This window comes from Anopheles coustani, chromosome 3, assembly GCF_943734705.1.
Source record: "Anopheles coustani chromosome 3, idAnoCousDA_361_x.2, whole genome shotgun sequence".
Taxonomy (NCBI): domain Eukaryota; kingdom Metazoa; phylum Arthropoda; class Insecta; order Diptera; family Culicidae; genus Anopheles; species Anopheles coustani.
In genome coordinates this window covers 87873942-87898492 of record NC_071288.1, presented here as the reverse complement: position 1 = coordinate 87898492, position 24551 = coordinate 87873942, and the positions used below count along the sequence as shown (strand labels likewise).

The 24551-nt window shown below is 46.4% G+C and overlaps 2 protein-coding genes across 2 annotated transcripts in view; both read left to right on the top strand.

Moving 5' to 3' along the window:
* Positions 1-2537: 2537 nt before the first annotated feature.
* On the top strand, positions 2538-5522 carry LOC131268820 (ankyrin repeat and LEM domain-containing protein 2 homolog). Its single transcript, XM_058271102.1, has one exon. It carries the CDS (start codon positions 2538-2540, stop codon positions 5520-5522), a length of 2985 nt encoding a protein of 994 aa, XP_058127085.1.
* Positions 5523-14932: 9410 nt separating this feature from the next.
* The window catches only part of LOC131271399 (alpha-catulin), a 59219-nt gene continuing 49600 nt past the window's right edge, over positions 14933-24551 (top strand). The window contains 1 exon segment of the mRNA XM_058272814.1: positions 14933-15292. Coding sequence (XP_058128797.1) covers positions 14933-15292 — 360 coding nt within the window.

The following is a 24551-nucleotide window of genomic DNA, read 5'->3' as shown; positions in this document are numbered from 1 at the left end:
CGGAGTACCGTCCAGCTCGCCCAATCTGCTAAACAAACCGATGATGAATTAACCACCGAGCGGGAGTTCCCCGTAATTCCACCAAAGTTCCATAGTTGTTCCAACAACCTCCCGGGAGTAATCTCGCCGAGCCCCAAAGCGATCGTCAATCGCAACTAGAAACCCCCAGACGCTGACCGGAGTGTCGATAAATCTTTGCCCCTTCCAAGCGGTGGTTACTTGGCTCGGATTGAAATGGGAAAACTTTTATGAATTTAAAATCAGCTATCGTGTTGAATTATTAACTTCCATAAGTTGTCGGTGGCAAAAGGAAGCACTGAGGTTAAATGTTTGTTGTACCCAAACACTGTTGAAACCATAGGATTATTATTTATTCAAGAAGTATTCACTATTGTTTGATATTTTATTTTTCTAGTTTAAGTTATATCTTTCTGTTAAAACATTTTATCTATTTTATTTCTCGAATGTTTAACTGCATTGTTTTCTTATTTGTATTATTATTTGAATTTGGGTTTAAAAAGCTGGGACTTCAAAAAACTTTTTCAAATGGATTATTCTCCAATCCAATTTATCTACGACTGGGCAGATTTCAAATTAAAGAAGGTTTAAACATTGGATACCGCTCACATTCCCTCATTATAAAAGGATGACGTTCGTTACTGGTTTCCTTTCGCAATTGGCACATGCAAATCCGTTTGAAAACTTCTGCCTGGGAAAGTCGTTTCCAACGGAAACAAAGGTAACGGTGGCACACCTTAATCCAAACATTTCCAACCCTCACCGTGCCGCTCACTCCACCATTGATAGACGCTATCTGTGTGCTATCGCACAGAGCAAAAGCAAAAGCCAGACCGCCCGACGCCGTACCTTGTCCCAGATTCTCTCCGTTGGTGTGTCTTTACCTTCCCCGTTGTAGAGACGCTGCTTTTAATAGACGAAGGCCAGGCTGGCGAAATCCATGCCGGGCGTTGAATTTTGAATGTTTGCAGTCCTGCGAGAGCCTCCAACACCAACAAGGACGCGATGGCGGTTCGCGTGAGAGACAGATTGAACCGCAAACCGGATGGATCGCATGCGCCCCTTCGCAAACTGTTGCACCGCTTGGGCTATAGGCTCGTCAAACGGCAGCCGCCAGCGGAGATGTCGTAGGTCGTCGTCATCACGAGTGTCCTCGTCGGTCGATTGGGTGTGTTCGTGTTGGTTCAGCTATTGGGGAAATGCTACTAACACTGCTAGATGATAAGGATAGGGCTGTGTTTTGCACGCCGGCAATATCGATGTCGATGTTACTGGGGAGTCTGCTTGTCTTTGAAATTTCGTAGAGTTTGGTGGGTGGACCTACTCTTGGATTTGAAGATAGTGAGGGTGTACGTGTTGGGAGTCATTGGAAGTTCTCCAGTAAAGCTTGACGGCTCAAGCCGGCAAAATTGTGGAGCTGTCAGAGGGATTCTTACTTCATGTATGCCTAGTTCCGTTATGCTAATCCTTAAAGCCCTCTAAGGTTATCATCTGATTGGAGTGTTGTACATCTACTAGACAGTTTTAAGAACCTTAAATTAAGGTATAATCACTCGTGGTTTTTCCTCATTCCATAAAGTTTGCCCGGTGATAAGTACCTTCCAATACAAGGGTTTCAAATTCTGGACCAACGCAACTGTAACTCGATTACCGGGCATCGACTTCACGTCCCAAAATCGATGGACTCTCGACTGAATCTTGATTTGGGACAGAAATGGGGAGGATTTGAAATTGCATGACACGGACACGGTGAACCCGATACGAACGACGATAATGATGAAACCGCACCGAGTCCCCGGGAAACCTTCCGACGAGTTTCCCAGTTTAATCCTGCTCCCGCTCATGCCCTTCCGCTGTCTGACTTTGATGCTAAGCTTTGATGGGAAAGATTGAAAGATTTGAGTGTGGGAAAGTTTTTACACGCAAGGGAGCGAGAGGGGCTTCACAGGTAACTCCACTCTTATTCCCGACTTGGCTCTAGACTGTCGACGCTGTCATTTTGGAAACGGGACTGCGGTTCATCCCACTAAATGAGCTTACCTGGCGCTGAAGGAAAAGTTTCCCGATGAAATCAGTCTGCATTTTAATTGCTTCGTTTGAGAATCTTTTGCTGCAAAGATAGCGTTTGTGTACTAATTACTAATTAAGATTGTTGAACAATTACCGTACGTTGTGTATTTTTTTTTGGTTTTTTATTTTATTTTAACATTAAATTGCTTAACCAAGACTGTACAAACGTCCGACCGACGCGGGAGTTGGTGAAGAAGAGACTTTTTGCAAAAATAGTTTCCCGAGGACAACCGACGAAACTGAAGACAACTCGCTCTTATCAGCTAAGCTCTTAATCCTAACATATAAACACGTTTTCTGCCTCGATCCGCATTTGTCACAACAAAGACAATTTCTACCAGTTCGTTAGAAGCTGAAACTGTGAAGCTGTCGTGCTGTAGCAACCATTGACCAGCGTCCAGAGCGAAAGGGTATCTGAACTCCTGAAACGACCAACTCGCTCCGAAACAATGGAGTACTACGCGATTTTTATCCCGGACAAAGAGCCCGTCTTCTCCATCAAGGGTTTTTACGTCGATAAGGCAGAAGCGCTGTCCGTGCTGAAGCAAAACAAGGAGGCTCGCATGAAAGCGTTCGCGTCGTCCGAGGAGGCAGTGTATTTTTACCTCAATGGACCGTCGGACACGTTCAACAAAACTGTTACTGTGACAACTCCTTCGTCGATCAAGTCGCTGTTTGTAGCGCCGACCAGCCAGAAGTTGGTGGCCTTCCGCAAGATGATCGAAGCGAACAATATTGCCGAGGTGACGGCGACGATTCGCAACCCGCGCTACCTGGTCAGCTCGGGCGATACGCCGACGATCCTCAAGGAGGGTCCGCGCTACAACGCGCTGCACATCACGGCCATCGAGGGGCGCGCTGAAATCTGCCGGCTGATACTGCAAACGATCGAGAATAGTTCCTACATCGAGAGGCTGCACGGTCAGCGGACGAATTCGACCGACGAAGTGAGCACCATCCTGCTGGATCTGTACCTCAACACGCCGGACAAGTGCCGCAGCGAGACGCCGCTGCACTTCGCTGCCAAGCATGGTTCGGTTGACGTGGTGAGGGAGCTGATCGCGTACCCACAGTGCCAGGTGACGCCCAACTCGGACGGGCTGTACCCGCGGGAGATCATCTGCAGCCGGGCAAAGCCGCACTGCGCCACGCCGGAGGTGCGCGAAGCGATTCGCTGTCTGCTGGAGGAGCGGTTCTTCGTGCCGCTGGTGCGCTACGAGGACAATCTGATACCGCCGGTCGTCGGCAAGCCGTTCACGCCGACGCGCACCGCCACCGTGCCAATCGTGGAGGAATCGCGCTCGTCCACGCTCAGCCCGAAGGGCGAGGTGAAGGCGTACGCCGGACCGATGGATCGCAGCAAGGCGGACTCGTTCTACCGGCGCTGGAAAACACCACCCCGGTTGGTCGTGCTCGGGGCGGAACGGATGGATAGGGTGCACAGCAGCGAGCAGCTGGGCCTTCGTGCGTGTTCCACGCCGATCAAACTGCGCACCCAACCCCGCCAGCTGTTTGCCAATCGCTCGCTAGACAACGATGAAAACAACACCGCTGACGATGACTCGCTGCTCGAGAGGTCCCTTTCGAACAGCTCGCTGTTGTCGAACGGCAACGAGGAGGAAGCGCCAGTGGAAGAGGACACTAATGGAAACCATGTGCGTTTAATGGCGCCGGCGGTGGCGAGCACACCGTTCCGTCTGTTCCACCAGTATCGCCAGCTGGCGAGGGACGACATGGACAACAGTACCGACTCGGACGCAGGGTCGATCGGCGAGGTCAGCTTTAGCTACCTGTGCGACAAAACGCGCACCCTCTACGACCGGTCGCGGCTGTGCGAGACGCCCACGCACCGGGAACGGTCGCTGCGGCTGTCCAATATCGACAAGGGCCTGGAAACGTTGGGCCGCACGCTGGCGAGCAACGAAAGCGTCGGCTGGAAGGAGTACTGGAACTTTCTCGGCAAGTTTTGCGATCTGACCAGCGGGGAGGGCTTGCAGCTGTTCGAGGAGTACCTGGCAAATGCCAGCGAACCCCAAAGCACACCCGACAAGGAGGGGAAACCCGGCAGTCCAGCCGGGTCGGCATTGGAGCAGCAGCAGCAACCGGAAGTCGGCGATCCGGTCAACGCCAACACCAGCATCAGCGTGCTGTGCGATGGCATGCAAAAGTTCACCATCCGAGAGGCCTCCTCGCAAGGGATCGGTGACTGCCAGCCGCTCGAGGTGATCCCGCATCAGCAGCAGCAGCAGCAAGTCTCCAACCCCTATCTGTGTGTCACCTCGTCGCTGAAAGTGTTCGCCACGCGCTTCGTGATGAACATGGAAAACAAGGCGCCGCAACCGAATGGAGCCAACACTGGCGTCTCCTCCCTGTCGCACATCGTGAAGAAGCTGGACGCGATGGTGGACAACTTTCGCAGTGACAGCGTGTTTCGTGATATCGACTTCCACAAGGCGCACAAGCTGTTCGTGTGGCTGGTGCTGAGCCTCGCGTCGGATCACAGCAGCACGCGGAATGTGCCCTGGCTGGGGCTGCTCAGTTCGTCGAACGTCAACAACAACAGCTTCGAGTGCATCCGGACGCTGCTCCTCTCGACGCTGCGCGATCGAGGGCGCGTGCCGACGAAGCTGGCCGTCGACTCAGAGGCTGACTGCCGGCGGCTATGGCTGGAGGAGAGTCTTATCACGCCGTGCGACTGCAACTACGTGCCAACATTGAACGGGAGCAGCCGGCGCACGAATGTCCGATTGAAGCGGCATGAGGAACGGGTGAAGCGCTTGATGATGGACATCGGGCCGGCGAACGCGTCCCCCGCCCCCGGCAACAACCTAGTCGTCGACTTTAGCACCTATCGCTCCATCCAAGCCATACCGTCCCCGACCAGCACGCCACCGGCGCTCACTGCAATAAATCGAAGCGATTCGAGTGAGGACGAAGATATCTATTTGCGCTGCAGCAACACGGATCAGGAGGAGGAGGAGGATGAGCATGCGCAGAATGTTGGACTGCAGAACGGAACGATCCACAGCAACGACGACGAGGACGTGTTCTTTACGTCCCCGTCGAGCCCGACACGCCGATCGAAAGCCTTCACCTGGGACACGAATAACAACACCGCTGCCGCCCAACCCATGGCGACGGATTCTCCCACACTCGTCGACGATGACGGCGGTGATGCCACGGCGCAAACGTTCATCTCCGGCACGGCTGCCCCGACCAAGCAGGACTTCGATGTGTGGACGGCGCTGGTCGGCGTCGAGATCGATCGGGGCCAGTATCCGCACGTGCACGCGTGGATGGAGGCAATGCGTGACCACATCGCGACCACTAGCAGCAGCAACCATGATGCGGAGCAGCAGCGCCGCCCGCATTTACTGAACTTCAGCACCGAAGCCATCGATTGTTTGGAAAACAGGCTTCGCCCTTTCCTCTGACTCACAACACTGGAACGGAACATCAACAATCGCCTAGGTTTACGCATCGGGAGGCCCAAGTAGGCCTTGTCCCAAAACTCTCGGATGCCGGAGGTACAAAGCACGAGTGCGGAAATATGCTTGTGGTGATCCGGTTGATGAAATCGATTGTGTATACTTATAATTTTTAAGTAAAATGGATTTTTAATATACATAAAAAATATAAATTACAGGGTTTCGATCCATATAATGGAATGTTTCAATAGATAGAGAGAACATTTTAAAAGCATAGGGGATATTTTCAACCGGTTGCGAGAACTTTACAATCATATAGGGGAATGTTTCAGACAGCTAGAATAATCGTGCAAATCTACCGGGGAGCTTTGCAACCGGTTAGGGGTTTTATAGTTAAAATTACCACCATTTGTGTGTGTGAGGTTTTAACCCGTTTACAGGAAACAGATATTTTTTTGTCTGCTTCTCTTAAGAATAACTAACTGTTAACATGTTCGCGAGCTTTTAAAGTAAAGATATTTGTATTAAATGAATAAGTTCATTTTCCATAGTTATTCGCATATTTATTATCAATCTGGCAAGCTTTTAACGGTGTGCATGAATTTCGGAATGAAGGAAATTTATGTAAAACCTTTTATATGATCATTTTATCACTTAGTCCTTCAGTCATTGTTGCATCACTTCAAACAGAATTGCAAAACTAACAAAACTAGCAATCTGCCTGTAAGTAAGTCTAATGAAATTTTAAAAATGTTAAGCTAAGCAGATGTTTGAAAGTAAAGAAAATTAACATTTTCTTTTATAGAATAGACAAATTCAAAATAATTCCAATATTTCCTCAGGTTTATGTCACAGCAATGGTTATCGTTATTATACACCCGGAAATCATCCTTCCTAGAGGGTTTGCCGGCTTTCGGAAACATCTCCTTCTGGCGCCATGTGTTCGTCACTGTCAAATAAACGTTTGCGCAAAACGGTAGGCCTGACAGTTTCGGCCAGATTGGATGCAAAACCGCACAACGGGGAAGCATAATTATCGAACGCCCACTCCGACCATCTCAAAAAGCGCCAAAACCCATCGCATCCCCTTTTTGGGTAACAGCTTTTCGTACGCAATTGGGAAAAGTTTGGCCGATTAACGTCGCCTTCGGTCGTTCCTCGTCTTCGGTTGCGTAAGTTGGAAAGTGTGTTCGTTTACGCATTGGATTGTGCGTTTTGTTTTCGGGAAGAACACAGCGACTCCCAGCGATGCACACGCACACGCAGTTCGTGACGGAACGGCATTAGATGGAGGAAAAGAAAAGAACATTCGCCAGGGGAACAATGTTGCCACGCGATTCACAAAGCAAAGTGTTCACTTTTTACGATTCCCCAACCAAACAATGCGCCCCTCAACGAACCGGCACATGCAAATGCGGACCGCGGTAATGGCGGCCTCCGAAGGGACTCTCAAGTGGGCAATAAAAATCGCGAATTTGTTTAAGTGATCGCACCGGAAAAGGGGGCCTCGGGAGGAAGTAACTTGACGCACTTCGGGTTTGGTGAATGCTAAGCGGGTTCTTTGACGATCGCTTCGAACACTTGGAACACTCGAAAGGCACGTGCAAATATTGGCTGATTGATTTGACGGCCCCGGGAGAATCCCACCACACACATTGGCCACCCGTATGGTAATCAGTTTTTGCTTCGGAGGAAAAGTTTTCCCACCAGTTCCACCAAAGTCTTACGGCAAAGACGTTCAAAACGTTCGTTACAGAAATCGGCCCCAGCAAGCGCCAGGCAACGTGTTGCATCGTGGCCTGAGAAGGCACCCACATTTAAGCACGGTTTCGTGACGGTCTACCTTCCGGTAGCCCACGATTGGGGGGTTTTTCCACCGGGCGGGTCAAAGGGCGAACCGTGCCCGGTCCGTATCGTATATCACATTACATTGGCGAGTGTGCGCGCGCTTTCCACACCGTGTAGCCCGTGGCGGAAAAACGTGCAACGACTTTTCATTTGACGACGGCGGCAACGGCCGTCGGGCCCATTTTCCTTTTTTTTCTTGTTTAACGTTTCGCTGATCGATTGCGGGGACGCCGGGACTAATGGGGTTTTCCCAACCTCTCGGACGCTGGCGCGGTTGATTTGAAGGTAATGAACTGTGGACCGATGGAACTGGAGCAGGCCAGTTTCAACATTAGACACGGGGTGGAAACGGCTGGGGGAGAAGAAGAAGTGAGGAGTTATTTGTGTATTTCTGTTGAATTATTCACTCGATACGTTGCGGGGGGGTTGGGATTCGTGGGAAACTTGTTGCAGTAACTGCTTGAATGGGATTGACCTGGCAAAAACCAAAAACAAGTAGTTGGTTTTTAGAGTTGTTTGTGGCGTTTTCTATAAATTTACGACTTGTTTCTAAATTACAGATTTTTCTACCTTTTTCTGTATTTTGTACCCTCCGGTTTTACTTCTATTTTAGTTTAAAATTAGTTTTAGTTGTGATTTTTCAACCCGAAATTTGTTTGATAGCCTGCTGTCATGAGTTCTAAAATATTTTCGTCCGAGAAATAAATTAAAATGCAATATTACTCTAGTTTAATTACAGAAGCTAGTTTTTTGGGAAGCTTTCTATTCATTTGGTTTTCTGAAATCGTTAGTTTAATATATTTTATAAACAAGTCAACTGAAAAAACTTGAAAATGTACTAAAACAACGTAGTAGTCAACATGTCAAATGTCTATCAAATAAAGAAGAAGAAAAACGTTACAATAGGGAGATGGGAAAAGAAACATGCCACAGCATTTTCGGAGCTAGAAAACTATCGTAATGCAATCATTTTAATGACACTCTTCATTTTGGACGATTCGATTGGATCCCAGTCTGGTTCGTTCCGTTCAATGTATCGCTTGGTTTCATTGCAAGAACAAAGGCAAGAAGCTCCCAAATGAACAAATGGTACATCGCTGCATTGTATGGGAATCCCCGGTGGTGTTAAAGTTTTTACTATTTCTTTCACTTTCCACTCGAATTGGAAAAGTCTTTTTCTGTTCGCTCGCTCTCGGTGCCCTCGAAATTGCAAGATGCAACACCGGATAGCGTGTCGGTGAAATTGACCATGAGACAGAACCGTGGAGATGCACCGTTGGAACAAAACCGACAGCAAATTCATTTTCGCAAAGTCGTAAAATGTTGTCGTTAGTTCGTTCGCTCGCTCGCTTGGTTTTGTTTGCGAATTTGGCTTCCCTCCCTGCCCGAAATGGCAACGGCGGGGGGTTGGGTGGGCCATAAAATTCCCGCCCGATGACGTTGGTACGACGACGATGGCGTTCGACGTCATCGCTGCAGCCGAGTGCGCTCGGCTTGATAGTTGTGTGCATTTATTTTTTGCGCTCCATTCACCGCTGGCATGCCATGTGCACATGTTTTGTGCAGCGCGAGACAAAGGGAAGCTCGTTAAGGGAGAGCACGAACAAACGGAGAGCAAAAGCCTCTCCTGATGGACCTAGGGAACGGCAGTGTAAGTTAAGTGATGAGTAAAGAAGTCCTGGTTGAATCAGGGAAACGGATATCCTGGTGAACATTAAGAGTGAGAGAGAGAGGGACATGAAATTCCTGGGGAAACTGCTTGTCACGACATGCGCACCGATTATTGTGCTATCCTTCGAGCATCACAACAAACCGTTGAGTCAAAATTTTCCCACAAACACCCACACTTTCATATCGCTCACTCACCGGAGCACTCAGACGCACACAAACGTCCCGTTCCAGCTGAGCACTGGAAGCTTTGGAAAAGTTCAGGATCAAGGCTCGCATTTTCCTCCGCATTCAATCTGTTCCTGTCAAACGTGAGAGTTCTTTTTTGGGGTGGTATATTTGCTAGAAAGCGACAACACCCTCACAACCAAAGAAAAGTAGTCTAAAAAGGATACACTCCTTTCAACCCACGATAGTTGTGGCTGTCGTATGCCTATTTGTGTCTGGACACCATTCACCACCACCACCACCACGGGATACGCTGGCGCTAAATTTAGTTTCCGACCTCGTGGAAATAGGCCCATCCTGTTGGCCATTTCGACGGTGATAATGTGTGGGAAGCCAGGGTAGAAGGTGGATAATGCGTGACTGAAAGAAAAGGGGGGGGAAAAGCGAAACGATGGGATCCTGAATGGTACCGAAGGACAACGAAGGAGCGAAGCAAAGGTGTCCCGGTAATGGCACGACCACTCGCCGTGTCTGAGTGTGGAAAAGTTTAAATTTAGATTTCTCTAATCCAGGACCATAAACCATTGGGAGGCCTTTTTTTATTGCCTTTATTTATTTTTATTATAAAACATAAACATTGTGCGGTGACAGTATGAATGGTACATTTCAATGACCACAATTTAACACACAAGATGATTTAAGTCTGTTGAAATGTATAACTATTAAAAAGAGCAATATTTTGTTCTGTTTCATTAAACTATTTTTAAACAAGACAATTTGAGTAAAACATATTAAAAGTGGTAGGGTTTCGACAGCACTGATAAAAAAATCTTTAAAATAAAACTAGTATAAAGAAGACGAAGGTTATGATATTATTTGGATATTTGGATCACTAATTTTTTGAAGAGTATGCATTTTATGTAGACTTGAAATGAAAGAGATAAAATTCTTGAGAGTTTAATTTTTTGAAATCAATTTTAGCTTATTTCAGCCATATTCATGAATTTGTATTTTATTAAAATTTACAAAACTAATTTTTATTACATATACAATTTGTTTTATATCTTGTCATGTTAACAAAAATTGAAATACTAATTGAAAATATGCTTTTTTACCAAGAGTAAAATTTTTAAAGTCTTTCTTTCATATTGGTCTTTTGGAAATTTTGAAAGTTAGAGTAAAGTTTACTAAGAATAAAAAGGACATAAAACGTTAGTGTCATGAAGCAATTTTGTTGATTAGTAAATTTATATGTCAGAATCAGATCTCTGAAGCCATTTGTTTGTTATCAAATATAATGGAGTGAGTATTTCAACCAGGAACTAATCTCTGAAGAAAACATTGAACTGAAATTGTAGACCAGAGATATTCTTTTCAATATTAAATCGGTCACATTTCAAGAAAACCCCCATCCTCACTAACAAATCGTTGTTGCCATATAAAAATGAACTAATTTTGTCCATGCGAAAACGAACTCAAAGCCCATAGCTATAAGCAGCACGAGCTCCGAGAGCTCCAAACCGGCTCGTACAGAGGCTGGAAAACCCCGTTCGCGGGAAAACTATAGGACAGCGTCCTACGAACTCACCCGACGCAGTATGGGTTGCCCGTTTTTCTACTGTAAAAGTGTAGGTGTAGGGTAGCGGATTTCCAGCGAGCGCTGTGCCTGTGTGCGCGTACCGCACGGCCTCCGCTGAGTGCCCTGCTGTTGCTCCTGGGCAGCTTTCCACGGGCAGCTTTTCCGGCGAACGCGTGCCTGGCTCGTGCGTGTGCTCGCGGGGCTCAGTTGCATATCGTCTTCCGTTCGCATCGCTTGCAGAAAAGTCGCCTGGTCGCGCGCGCGTGGCATGATATAAGAGTGTGCATCAGCCACCATAGCCTCCAGTCTCTCTAGGGCTCTGCAACCGTGAGTGAGCAAAGGTACGGCCGTCTCGTCGATCGATCCCCGGGGATGGAAGCGACGGATTCGAACCGGACGTAATTACATCTGGTTCAGGGAAATTGAACTTTCGGAAAATCGGAAAGTGCGTCCGAAACGGTGTGGTGTAGTGTTCCCCCGAAAGGAGGGACGGGCTGGTTCCCGTGTGGTGTGTGTTTTTTCCACGGCACGTTCGCCCGTGTTTTGCTGCCAGATCACGTGAAGTTGAACACTCGAGCACATTTCTCACGCTCGCGGCGTATTCGGATTTCTCTCACCTCCACCTTGAACCTTGAATGTTGCTGCTCGGAAAAGCCCAAGCGAATAAAAAGAAACACCGTTTCTTCGCCCATCGAATCCTTCGCCCAAGGGTTTCGCGTAGGGAACATACAATCATACACACCCACAATCTCAATGTGAATGGGAAGGAATAAAGAGAGAAAAACCCCATTTTCCCAAAACACAAGTGGTTGTTGTGACCGTGCGTGCTGTTGCGTGTGGGTTTTCTCGGGCGCGAACCACCCTCGCCCGACGTTTTGATGTTTCCCAGTGCGTGTAGCCGTGTGTCCTCGTGTGTGTGTGTGTGTATTTTTGGGGAGCTTCACCATCAAGTGGACTGTCCTCACCGCGAAGCGTTGTAGCGCATCCTTAAAGATTTGTGGACCTAGGGCAAGAAGATAGCCTTCGGGAAGGCGTCTACCCACGCAGATACGTGAGACATCGACAACGTTGGCCCATAGGCCTAAAGCTTGGCATAGAAGTGTTTACTGGTGAAAGCTTGCACGTACCTCCGACATGCTCGACCGTTTCGTGGCATGTGTAATCTGTTGAGTGTGGAGTGAGTTGGAATTAAAGAAAGAAACAACCCGCTGTTCTCAAGCGCTACCTCCAATTGAAATCGCATGTGAAGGGTGTTTGTGTGTGAAATTGAGGCGTCTAGCTTCCATAGCAAACTGTTAAAAATATGTGTGTAACAAGAAAACATCCTTTTAAACTCGAGAACAGGATCAGCTTTAATTAAAAGCACGAAGATTAAAACAAAATGGCTCAAAGGATAACCTAAATTAATATTTAACGATGCTCGATTCTGGATTTTCTCCCAAGCAATAAACATTACTTTCCATTGATCGGGTGGAAAGACAATAAAAACCCGGGGAAAAGCCTTCTTGTAAGAAGCATTCCCTTTTCTTCGATCGCTGCTTAATTTGAATGCCGGAAAAGCGGACGAGAATAAATGGGGAGAAAAATCGGCCTTTTATTTTTACCCATTTTTATGCCTCTCTTCGCGGAATGTAAATTTGGTTCGGGAAAGCTAGGACATTATTGTAGTCCTTTTCCTTACTTCCACACTACGTGTGAGTGTGTGCTTGTGGTCGCGGTTATGGGGTTTTGCTTTCTTTTCCCCCCTTTTTTTTTCTTTTGGTGGCGAACGTTCGACAAACGAGATGTTTGTGGAGGCCCGGCATTTTTCCCTCGGACGGGCTATGTTTTCCCGTCGTGAATCTGTGCACCAATACATCTACCGACGGGTCACGATTCATCATCATCATCATCGTCATCTGTGGTGCTGGATTGTCGTATTGGTGGCGATTTTCCCGGTCCTTTATTGTTTCGTCCTTTCCTGCTTTTGATCTTGTTTGTTCTCGCTTTCCCCCCCGCGGTTGGACGTGGTGTGTGGTGGCTTTTCCTTTTGATTCGGTCAGCGATTGCTTTCCTCCGGTGTATGTGCCATACCCACGGTTTTATTAGGCCTATAGGTTCGTGTTTCGGTTTGGAAAAGCCTTTGCTCAAAGTAGCTCCAGGTGGTTTCGAGAGGACCAGATGGGAAGGGGGGAAATGAATGGTTTCCCGATGTGATGAAGTGGTAGAAAGTAGCTAGAAGGATAGGCAAACCATAGAAAACATGGTGAGCATGGGGATTGCTGATAGGATAACATACCGTACACCCCCCTTTTTCCCTTTCTCCTCCTTCCGCATCGCGCGACGAATTGTGTCGTGTCAAAATGTGTATAAAGCGAGTGGTTTTTACTTTCCCTCCCGTGATGAAGGGGGCAGTAAGTGTGTGTGTATGTGTGTTTGTGGGTGTGAATGTGTACTTCAAGTGCTACCCTCCCATTTTCGAGCGGGGGAGTCATAACCAGGTCGATACATGAATAATCGATGGAGAAAGCGGGCCACGTTGTGCTAACCCGGACCGTAAGGCTTTTCCCGCTTTTTCACAACCCGCCTCAGTGCGATAACGAACCGAAGATTAATGCCCTTTAAATTGACGAAACGGGTACGATGAAAGTGAACTTGCGCCGAAGACAGGGAATAAGAAGAGGTGGAAAACCCGGAAGATGGGAATCCTCCGACGAACCGTAAAACGTGGATCGGGTCGTGCCTGCCTTTCGGACCCAGCAAGAACGCACGCTTTCCACGACCGGGCAGTGGGGGTGGGATGTAAAATAAATTGCCCCAATGATGAATGCCGATCGGAAGACGGCGGTGTCGGTTTGCGAGCAAATTGTTGCGAGCCCCTTCCCGGTTCCTCTCGGGAAAAAGGAAGCTGCACCGTTACGATTAAGGAAGCAATTTGATAAATCGGAATGCTTTCGGTAGCGGTTTAATGTGTCAAGTGAAGGGAAATTTGTTTTCCGGATCCCTGTTCGGTGTTGGTGGTCATGAAGAGGGTGCGGAGAAAATAATATCTTTGGTAAACAGCTTCGACGGTTTACTGTTTATAATATTTCATTTCGTTTACTTCACATTTTCATCAACGAAAATGGAGGAAATTAATCACTCGAAGCATCCATAATTTTCTATACATAAATAATAATTTCAACCAACATTTATAATTCGCTTAAAAAATCTTGGTACAGTTTTGAAACCGCAATACAATATTCAACTTCAAAAATAAAGTTCAACAAGAAAGCTAACGTGACTGTTTGTTAAGCTTCCATTAAGGGTGAATATTTTTCCCGTTCATGGCACTTCCGGAAAAAAACTTTTCCTCACTTGATTTCAACACACCATCGGGAACTTTGCGAGTCTTTGTGTGTGTTTTTCTGGTGTGTATTCTTTAAGGGACAACTTTTTCCCCTACTCCGCGCCAATCCACTCGCTTTCGCGTCGGAAAAGTCCAGCCGAACTCATTTTTCATTCCGAGCCAGTGACGCCGGGCGATAAGGCAGGTGACAGCGTGGAAGTCACGAAGTCCTCGAGTCGAGGAAGGGGAGGGGAGGGGGGGGGGGAGAATTGGAACCCGCCAACCCCGGGTGCAGCGAAGATGCATGATAGGTGCATTCCTCGCGGCGGGAAAGTGGATTTTCCACGACGTGTCAAGCGCCGGTGTTTGAGCTCAGGTCAACACTTTTCAACACACACATGCCCATCCTGATTTCCGTGAGGCGATTGTGGGAACGTGGCACGTTTTCCAAGCTCATGGTTGCTTATGGTTTGGATTTGGGATTTTTCCTCCATCTCGATTTTTCCTCCTCCTTCTCCTTGAATTTCTAACGACGGTGGAGGAGTTTGAGCTTCTTCGCTTCCCTGCCGTATCACGCTCTGTTGAAGGTGTCCCTGTGTGTTCTGGCGGTCTGTTTTCCCGTGGGGATTTTCCCAGCAACATCCAATTTCCCGTGCGTTGCGTGCGTTGGTGATAAGGGGAGATTTTTTTTTATCACACATCCGTTTTCGTCCTTCAGCGAGGAAAGTGGGGGAAAGTGAACGAAAGCTAGCGGTGATAGTGGGTGAACGATACACAAGGAAAAACACCGTAGGGCAGGGCGAGGCTTGCCAAGTGAACGCACCGCGTTTTCCAAAAGCAAAGAAAATGAACGATAAGGGCTACTTCGAGCGGAGTGTGAGTGTGAGCGCGAGTGATGATATTGGCCGGCGGCTCGGTGGCAGCGAGCGGCGCAAGGGCGACCCGGGGGGTGGCGGCGGGCTCGGGAAGATGGCGGAAAGCCGCCGGAAAAGTGCCTCCTTTGATGTAAAACGCAACCGGGGACCGGATGTGATGGCCACAGCGAGCATTTCCGGCGCGGCCAGCGGTGGCGGAAGTGGTAGTGGTGGTGGTGGTGCTAGTGGTGGTGGTGGTGGTGGTGGTGAAGACGATGTCGGTGCAGCCGGTGGAAGCGTCCGCAGGCGAAGCAGCAGCAACAGTTCCGTCAACCGGAGATCGCAATCAAAAGTGTGTATTTGCCGTTCGATGATGCTTGTCGTAGTAGCGTGCATACGTACGTATGTGTGTGTCCGTCTGTGTGTGTGCATTAGTGTCTTGTGTGAGCGACTTGTGTGTGCTTATGGCTTGCCCAACACGCCTACTGCTCGACCGCCAAAGAACGCGCAAAGAATAAAAGTCTCTGCAAAAGCCTACTTCGCTTTCCGTGCACCAAGTACAACCACTAGTATAAATATACACACACTCACACTTCAAACACCAAATGGGCCGCTATTTGCTCGATTTGTTGAAAGCTTCCCGCCGGTGCTAGCCCGCCCCGAACCTTTACAGCGCAAAACCCTCGCCCTTTCTATGCTTTCCTTTTTAACCAACCGCGTTGAAGTACTTCAAGTTTCGAGGAAAACCACTGTCTGCCAAGCACCTCTGAATGCATACAGAGCTATGGAAAACAAATCACAAACGCACTCCCGCCTGGAGTGCGTCGCTTTTGCCTTCCTCTTCCGCTTTCTTACTGCTAGCGACGCTATCGCATCCACGTTATCGTTGCTTCGCTTGCGTTCCCCCTGTTTTCCGCCATTTCCCAGGAACCGGAGTCACCGTTAATCTGCGTCCCGTGAAAGCCATGGAAGCCCTCTGACACCTGGCTGCCCATGGGAATGTGGAATAAATCGAAGAACACACAATCGTACGCTGTTTCGTTCGCACGATGCGAAACTTGTTTCTGTGCTGGCATTTTCCGTTTTCCACGAAACACACAGTCACCGTCGGTGAAGTTAAAGATAGCGAAAGATAGCACTCTTCGTGTCATGGTGGGGGGGTTGTAGTCAGGACATTTGCAATCTGCTTGACGCAAAGATTGCCTACCGGAAGTGGAAGGGGGGGTGCCGTCTGTGGGAGGGAATGAGGCAAATGAAATGGTTCCCCGTAGCAAGTGCAGGTGCTTTCCACCGCTGACTATTGACACTTCGTGGCGCTGCGTGTGTTGCTCCGTTGCCGTGGTATGTGGAAATGGAAAAACTTTCGCACGGGAAAAAGAAGCTACGCCACCCCTACGGAAAAAAAAAAAGTCGAGGCGATGTAGGAAAATGGAAGCAACGGTAGCAGTGACAGTGCTCAAGTTGTCACGGGCAGGAAAAACTTGCACACCCAAGACACGCGACGGGAGAATACAGTCAGACAAGCGATAGTGCAGCGAAGATAAATTAACGTCATCAACTGGAACCGACGGAAAACACGCCGTGCATGTGTGCTATCGGGGGAGAATTGGCTCTGAGTGTTTCGTGGAAGAGGTTGGCTTTTCATAAGGGAGGTTTTTATTACTCCATTTATTTCCGTGCCGGCGCAAAGTATAATAAGAAAAGTGGTTCAGTTTGTTTTTCTTTTCAAATTACTTTTTGAAAAGCAAATAATGCATTAAACATATTCTTTTTGATATTATAATCAATGTATTTCAAATGTTACGTTGAAGTTCACATGTTTTCATTGTAAGGGAACATTTCATTACTGTTTTTGAAGCGCAGTTTTAGGAACGTGTTGAACAACGTTTTTCTATTCTTAAAGAATTCGTTGCAGTTATTTGATGTATCACCGGTTTACCATTGTGTGCATTTTTTAGATCCCAGTAGGAACGAAGTGTTTCAAAACATTGATATAAAGAAGAAAAGTCTTTTTTAAGTAGAATTATTCAAAACACAAACATTTTCACTATTTTTCTAATGTAACTTGTTAAACTTTGACTATACACAAATGGTTTTAGTAATTGAAATGTAAAATATGTATTAAAATACTAAAAAAGCATCATACATTTATCGCCAATATAGTTAGTAAAAAAATATTACCTCATACGATGTCAATACGTATTTTTCTGAACCACCATCATCTAAGTATAGCGTTTTTCATAATGCATTATCTAGCTTCGTCATTGATGAAGTTATTTCTGTAGTTTTAAAAACAAAATTTAGAACTACACAATTTAACAAAATAACTTACTATTTCTTGTATTGCGCCGTGGATTCAAGTTTTTAAGAAAAATATTTATATGTCCCAAAATTGTACATTTCCTCCTTTTTTTACATCAAACAAGTTGTGTTTTCAGCTATGATCGTGTCATAGATTGTACATATAGTAAATCACAAAATCACACAAGTATAAATATAAAATGTTTGTCACTATAAAGTAATAGTTCAGAAAAACTGGTACTACGAATCGTTCATACGATCATTCCTTGTCATAATGAAACCACTTTGCGGAGAGTTTGTTGTTGGTTTCGGTGAAAGTAGTTTCTTCTGAGTGACAAGATTTTTCCTGCAACGAATGAAATTGTGAGGCCCGACTTGGTGAAACATTTTGGGATAATTAGATGTAATTATACGACCATTTGCCTAAAGATGTTACCAACATCTTGGTCGACCATAAACCCCTAACCGTACATCGCTTTCTCATCATCGCCTCCCCCTTGGGTTCCGATGGGACCCGTCCGGAGTAGGCGGGGTGTAGCTTGCTAGTCCTTGTTGTCGTCCTGCATCATGAGGGTAATTAAGAACATGCCAATAATGTGCGCACGGCCAACATCGTGCAACGGACAACGTGGTGAAGTCGTACGAGCTTCCTGCACGACCGCTGGCCCGTCGGTCGTTTTCCTTCCACCGCTCGTTTCTCATGCCTCGCCCTGCATTGAAGGTGCTTGAAGTGGAAAAACAAAAGACGAAACGACGCAAAAACCCGGAACGTGTTTCGTTCGCACTTTGGCACCTTTTTACTTGGTTTTTTCTTTTTCTCTCACGCTCTTATGCTCGAGGTGGGTATCAAAATGGCACAAAAGCCCTCGCCCATCGTGAAGGAGTTCCCCGTTCAGGTATTCTCCTGACGAGGGAAGCCTTTTCCTCTGACCTTCACCCCTCTTCCCACCACAATCGCGAGTCATAGGTGTGCGAATAAACCTTGCGAAAAGCGTAATGGCGCTGGACGCTCTCCTTCGCTTGCGTTACGCGAAAAGTGGCGCGCTTTAATTGAATTTATGCTTCAAACGTGCGGCGGTTTATTAAGCGCAACGTGATATTCATTACCGGCCGCAGCATAATAGTGCTACCTTCTCCGATCGATACCGCCCAAGTTCACGCCACAAGCAGCCATTAAGGTGTGAATGGTGGAATGGGCTTGGTTTGGTTTCTTTTTTCGATAAGATGCCAGGCTGGTTGTTTGTTTGCCGCGAGGTGGTGAAGCTCCTAATGGCCATTTCAACACTATTCGGCCATCGATATATGGGAGGAAATCGACTAACATGTGTGGAAACATTTTTTCCGCATCGTTCATCGGTTGACTCTATTTTATTCGCAACGGAAACGAAAAGAATCCCCAATCGATCACATATGCAAAACTGGTTCTTTTGAAATACCTTCCACTCAGATTGCGTGACCTGTTGAGGAGGATAAAAGATAAATCTGTTTTGTCGCATCAAACCATCGGAAGGCGTGCGTTATTTATTTATGTCCTTCGTTTCGCCCCCTGCGTTGCGAATAACACTGCACTTTGATGTGGCCGGCTGGCCTTTCGGCAGGCGGAAAACCTCCATCTTTCGCACGCTAATGATGGCGCCCGGTTTCGTTCCGTCCTCCCCTCCGGGAGGGCCGAACCGTATCGAAGTGATAGCCCAGAACGGTTCGGCTCAAGAAGTTTAATTCATCATTCACGGTAGGGTAATTTGGTGATTGATGATGAACTCCGCTGGATGCCACCGCCGACCGAACGATCGCTTGGCTTCGGGTTTTTGGACGGTTCGCATCGGTGGAGGACGATTCTGATTGGTGGCTTTCGAATTTCGAGAGTGTCCAGTGCGAATTTATGCTTCCCGCCCTTCATTTTGTCGTCGTTTTGATTGAATATTTGATTATATGCGTTGTGAACGGCTCATTTATATGCTGCATCTACAAATTATTGAAATTATTGTCATTTTGTTTTACATGGAGCAGAGATTTCCAATTGTCAAAATTCGTTTTTCAGTAAGTATTTTCAACACACAGTTTAGTTGGAAAACTTTAACACTGCAATGAAGAACTGTTGAATGTTTTGTTTATGTCGAAAGCATCTAATATTAGCATTCATTAGCGGAAATTCATGTTTAGCATTTTCGTTAATTGGAAATAAAAGTAGCCAAATTTTTTCAATAATGCTTAATTTTTGGCAAAACTTAAGAAAGCTAAAGTTATAAGTTATTTTTATTGAACTAACTAACAAGTGTTTATGTTGTTTATAAAGGTGTACAAAGGATGAACGATTATTTTTTGATGATTTTTGTCTCTTAGCTTTGAATTGAGCTAATTTCATACACATTAGCGTTCATTTAGATGGTTCTCTTTATTCATTTAAAAGGTTCTCTGTTCATCCTTAGTTACGCTTAGATTATTTACTTCAACAAATTTATGTTGCTACCCTTTATTGATTTCTGTTCATATAATTTTATTATTTTAGTCATTATTGTCAAAATTACGACATCGATAAATACAACATCGATATCTAAACTGTAAAAAGGATCTGTGCTTATTTCAACAAAGTTACAATGTTCCATTTCTAATTTTTTTCTTGTTGTTTTATCACATATAAAATGTTTTTTTTTCTGTTTTGTTATCGAAAATATTTTCTTACTTTAAATTTTTTCACTTAAGTCGTAACACAATGTCCTGTATCATATAGAAAAGGAAAGCGCTAAAAACAGCGAGAAAGTAAAGCGCTAACAAAATTATTTTTTTCTGTTTTTGTTTTTGAAAATATTTTCTTGCTTTTAAATTTTTATTTTATGAGCGTTATATAATTTTTCTGTATCGTGCGGAAAAGAAAAGCGCTAAAAATAGCCTCCATTATTAAAGTGAGTCGCTCGACCTTCCGTTCCGTTAATTGTTTTCGATAATTCATTGGTAAACATCTCCTGACCAGCTCGTTGTCTTCCATTTTAATAATGCTTTTCCGTCATCGGCATTACCCTCTGGGGAAATATATGGAGACAAGTGAGGGGGAGACAAAAATGGACCGTGCACGATTCTCCCGGTTTCCTTTTTCCCCCCTGACGTTCCGATGCGGACAAACAATTAACGATCATAATGCTGCGGTTTTTCCGTGTCTTCGTGTCGTCCGTGCCGGTATATACTGCTTAATGTCAAACAAACTCTCTTCCGAGCGTTTTGTCGTTGGCCATTGTGTCGCTTTCGCGGTGGAAAAAGGAAAAGCCTGGCACATCGCTATGCATGTGGGTGTAAGGTATGTGAAGAGGTGAACCTTCTGTCTTGTGCCTGCATATGTGTGTGTGTGCCGCATCAACAAACCACTAACCCAGGGGGTTCGAACATCGCTACTCCTGCTGCTGCTCAGGTCAGAGTCAATATTGACTGAAGTGATATAGCGATTGCAGTCCTCGTGCTTATGCGAGGATATTTTTCATCCTGCCAGGCGCAGGTTGGAAATCATGACCACAAGCATACACACACTCACTACCCCCCCCCCCACAAACAGGTCTCATACGCACATACATGCGGACGTGTGCTTGCGATGCAGCACACTTTCGAGGAAGTTCGCTTCCGGTACGAACGAACATCGCCTTCGCGACGCCCGTTTGTGGCATTGTGAAAGGAAAGGAATAAAATAAAATATGGATTACGATGAAAGAAAACGGTTTTCCTCGCAGAAGGGAAGAGACAACGGCATGCCGACGGGGGCTTCTTTTGTTCACGTTTCACCCGCAGCACATGAGAATGTCTTTGCTTTGGCGAGCTGCTGCTGTTTGCTTCCCTTCGAAGTCTTCCCGCTTCCGGAAGGCATCTCCGTGAGGAGTCGTCGTCATTATTCGTCGTTGCCTTTTCGTTGTTGCCCTCGGGGAAAGAAGGCCCTCCCTTTATACGGTCCACCGCTGTGGGGCCGTTTGTGAATACCCACAACATTACCGGGCGGCTGCTGCTGCTGCTGCTGCCACTTCTGCCCCGTCACGTTGGCCTGTTTATGATTAAGAAATAATATCAAATGAATAAGATATAATCTACAAACCGTTGCTGCTGCTACTTCAGGAGAAAGTTAGACGCGAGAGCACGGGAAGAGTCTTATGAATAGTTGATAAATTTTTCTGAAATCCCACACCCGTCGAAAGAAAAAAAGGAAACCAAAAAACACGAACTGTCGTGGAAAGCTCAAGGTCCTCCGGCTACGAGGATGTTTGGAATGAGACTTCCATCTACCTTCCCCCTGTTCCTACCCAACAGCGTGAGGGAGAGATACACGGTTTCTCGCTTCTCGCTGAATGTTCTTTGGCACTTTCATGATTTGGATAATGACGGTGGGTGAATCAAACCCGACACTTCATCAACCAAGGACATTGTCGGTTTTGGAGGAAAGTTTGGTTCAAATGAAATCACCGTTGGTTTTTTTTCCTTTTTTTTTGGTTGGAAGATGTTTCTTTTATATTTCCCCCCTCGTGGACAATAAAAAACATTGTTGCGTGATGATTCCATTTGTTCGAAAATTGGGCGAGAATGGCGGAATAGACGTTGAAGTGGTGGTCGGTATCATGTTGGCATATTTTTTTGATGAAGTACCGTAACAATTTGGAGCTTGTTCCACTTGGAATTGTACTTGAAAACAGTTTTTTTCTTTTTTTTTCCAAGAACGCTATTCATTACAAAGGGAAGCTTGAGAAAAGCGAATTTGAAATGTTGTTTCTTTTGTGTTTTAAACTTTCTTGCGACAATGAATAATTTTACAAACTACCGTTGTGAATATTTGAATGTTTAATGTCCTTTGTTGACGAACTTTTCACCAACTTTTACGGTACGCTTTCGCACCCTTCAACAAAGGCTTCTTGGGGATCGGGAGTTGAAACATTCATGCGCCATTAGTGCACAATTTATGACAACCTGTAATTGGCAACTCAAAACCCGCTTGTGTGGCAAAGTTTCATAACGTGTTTCGTGGGGGTATTATTCTCAAAACGAAGATAAGATTACGCCCCAAACAAGGTGGTTGACTGCGCGAAAAGCTCGTTTGATCTTCTCCACAGTTTGGCGTTTGGGAAACGGATGGATCGTTCGCAACAAAAACTAACGATGGCACCGCAACAGATGGAATGGATATCTCGATTTATCCCATCGCCAAGGACCATCAGCTGCGGGAAAAGGGAAAGCGAAGACGTTCGGTTGGGAGTTTTTGAGGCTTTTTCTTGTCTTCCTTATGCTCCCCAAGCGTTCCCAGATGCCTTTTTGCTGAAATGGCGTGCGATCTGGGGGGCTTTCGTAAGAACAGATATCAATTTCTCCCAAACGCAGCAGCACGTTGTCTCGCCACGAGATCACTCGGGTCCGTTACCGTCAGGTTGTTGCCCAAAAATCCGCTGTTGCCAGCTGTTGTTCCGGCATGTATCCGGTTTTAGCCCGGAGTTTCGGTAATCTTTGCAATAATCATCGCCGTGTTGGGAGGTGTATACCTTTGAATACTAATCGCCTCAGCCGCAGCAGTCAGCAACTGTTTGCCCAACGGGGTCTTAATCCGCCGCACAAGCATTTCGATTTTACACACAAACCACCTGGCGTCTCCATCGCCGTGAAACACCGGGCGCCTCCATCGCCGTGAAATACCGGGCGCCTCCATCGTCCACCAGGCGGCTCCACCGAAAAGATCTGACGGTGCCATCCGTTCGTTCGGTTTCGGATGCTTTCTGAGCCGAGAAACCCGGCTGCCCGGTATTGCAAATTTAGTGCCACTGCTGATTCGTGAAAGAAATCCAATTAGTCGGTTTGTTTTGCTGTGCTTTTTATAGCCTCTCGGAAAGAGCGAAGCAACTTGACGAAGGAAGCGATTAGTTTGGAGGCGTGTTGCCTGACAGAGAAGGTTACTTTCCTTATTTGTTACCTTTCCTCTCCACGGCAGCTCCGAAGGGCTCACGTGTACTTAATTCGTCAAGCAGTTGAACACGCCGTTGGTTCGCTTCCTTCCTTTCGCTTTGCGTAACCATTTCGACGGGAGAATTAAATCTTACGTCACACTCAGATCGATGCCATTAGGGAGAAAGATACTGTGTATGTGTTTGTGTATGTATGTGCTTTTGAAAGGGCTTCGGGCGATGTCACCCGTCGGTAGGGAAAGCGTACGATTTCAATGGAACGGTTTCCTTCCGCAAGTGGCAAATTGAAGGCTTTCGGGAGACTCGCTGGTCACCTTGCCTCAATTGGTATGGTCTTTTTTCTTTGCCCCAGTCCTTTCACCGTGTTTGGCTTTCATAGCAATCACTCAGCGGAACGTGTACCCGTGGGCACCGAAATCGTATTACTGCCGGTGCCTTGAAGCGATGGCTAGATGGCCTCGACCGTAACCATCGTGTTCATTTGCATACCGAAAAGCAATGGGCAAGAAAAAGGGATACCAAAACGAAGGAGATTGTGATGGAAAAAAAACCACCCATTCAGCACACCGTGGTCGGAGCTTTGACCGAGGTTTCTTTGCGGTGCACACGGCGGTATTGATCCGTCAAGGTTCCCTGTGACCTCAAAGGCGAAGGTGATTGCAGCCGGGCGGTGTGACAGTACTGTAATTTAATAATGTCAGACACCACCTTATCGTCGCGGCACGTTCACGCTAGAATTAATGAAAGCCAACCGGTGCGTTAGGTAAGGCATTGGCATTCTTCCGTGATTCACGGCGACAAGGTGATGAGTTCGCTGAGCGTAACATTTTCATGCTGTCGGTCTGTTTAACTGCATGATAATTGGATTCTTTCGCGTTGGCAAAAGCAATGAAAGCATCTAATTTGGTTTTAATTGTTGATTTGTTCATCCTGGATGGGATGTTTGTTTTGTTAAATGTGCAATTAATCTAGCAATCATTCGAAATAATGGTAGCATTCATTTCAACTTACCAAGCAGAACGTCTAAACTTTTCTGTAACATGAAAAACTCGCGTGAAGAAGTGAACAAATTCATATCAATTTAAACATTTGCATATCATCCCAACGGTCAATACAAACCGCTAGCTCCACTAAAAAACGCTAGCTCATTCCTATCAGCGAAAGATAATGCGATCGTTTAGAGTGGAGCGATAGAAGTCGTCGAGGGAAAATTGTAAAAAAATCGAGAAGTCATAATCGATTAGTCACGCTCTTCATCGACGACTCTAGTTTACAGCGCGAAAGGATCATTCCTTTGCTCGTGTTTGTGCCTTTTTTGTATCTCGGCTGGAGCCTTTTCCACATCCGCTCGGTGAGCTAGCATTTTGGGCTTTTCTTGTCTGCTTTTCCTTT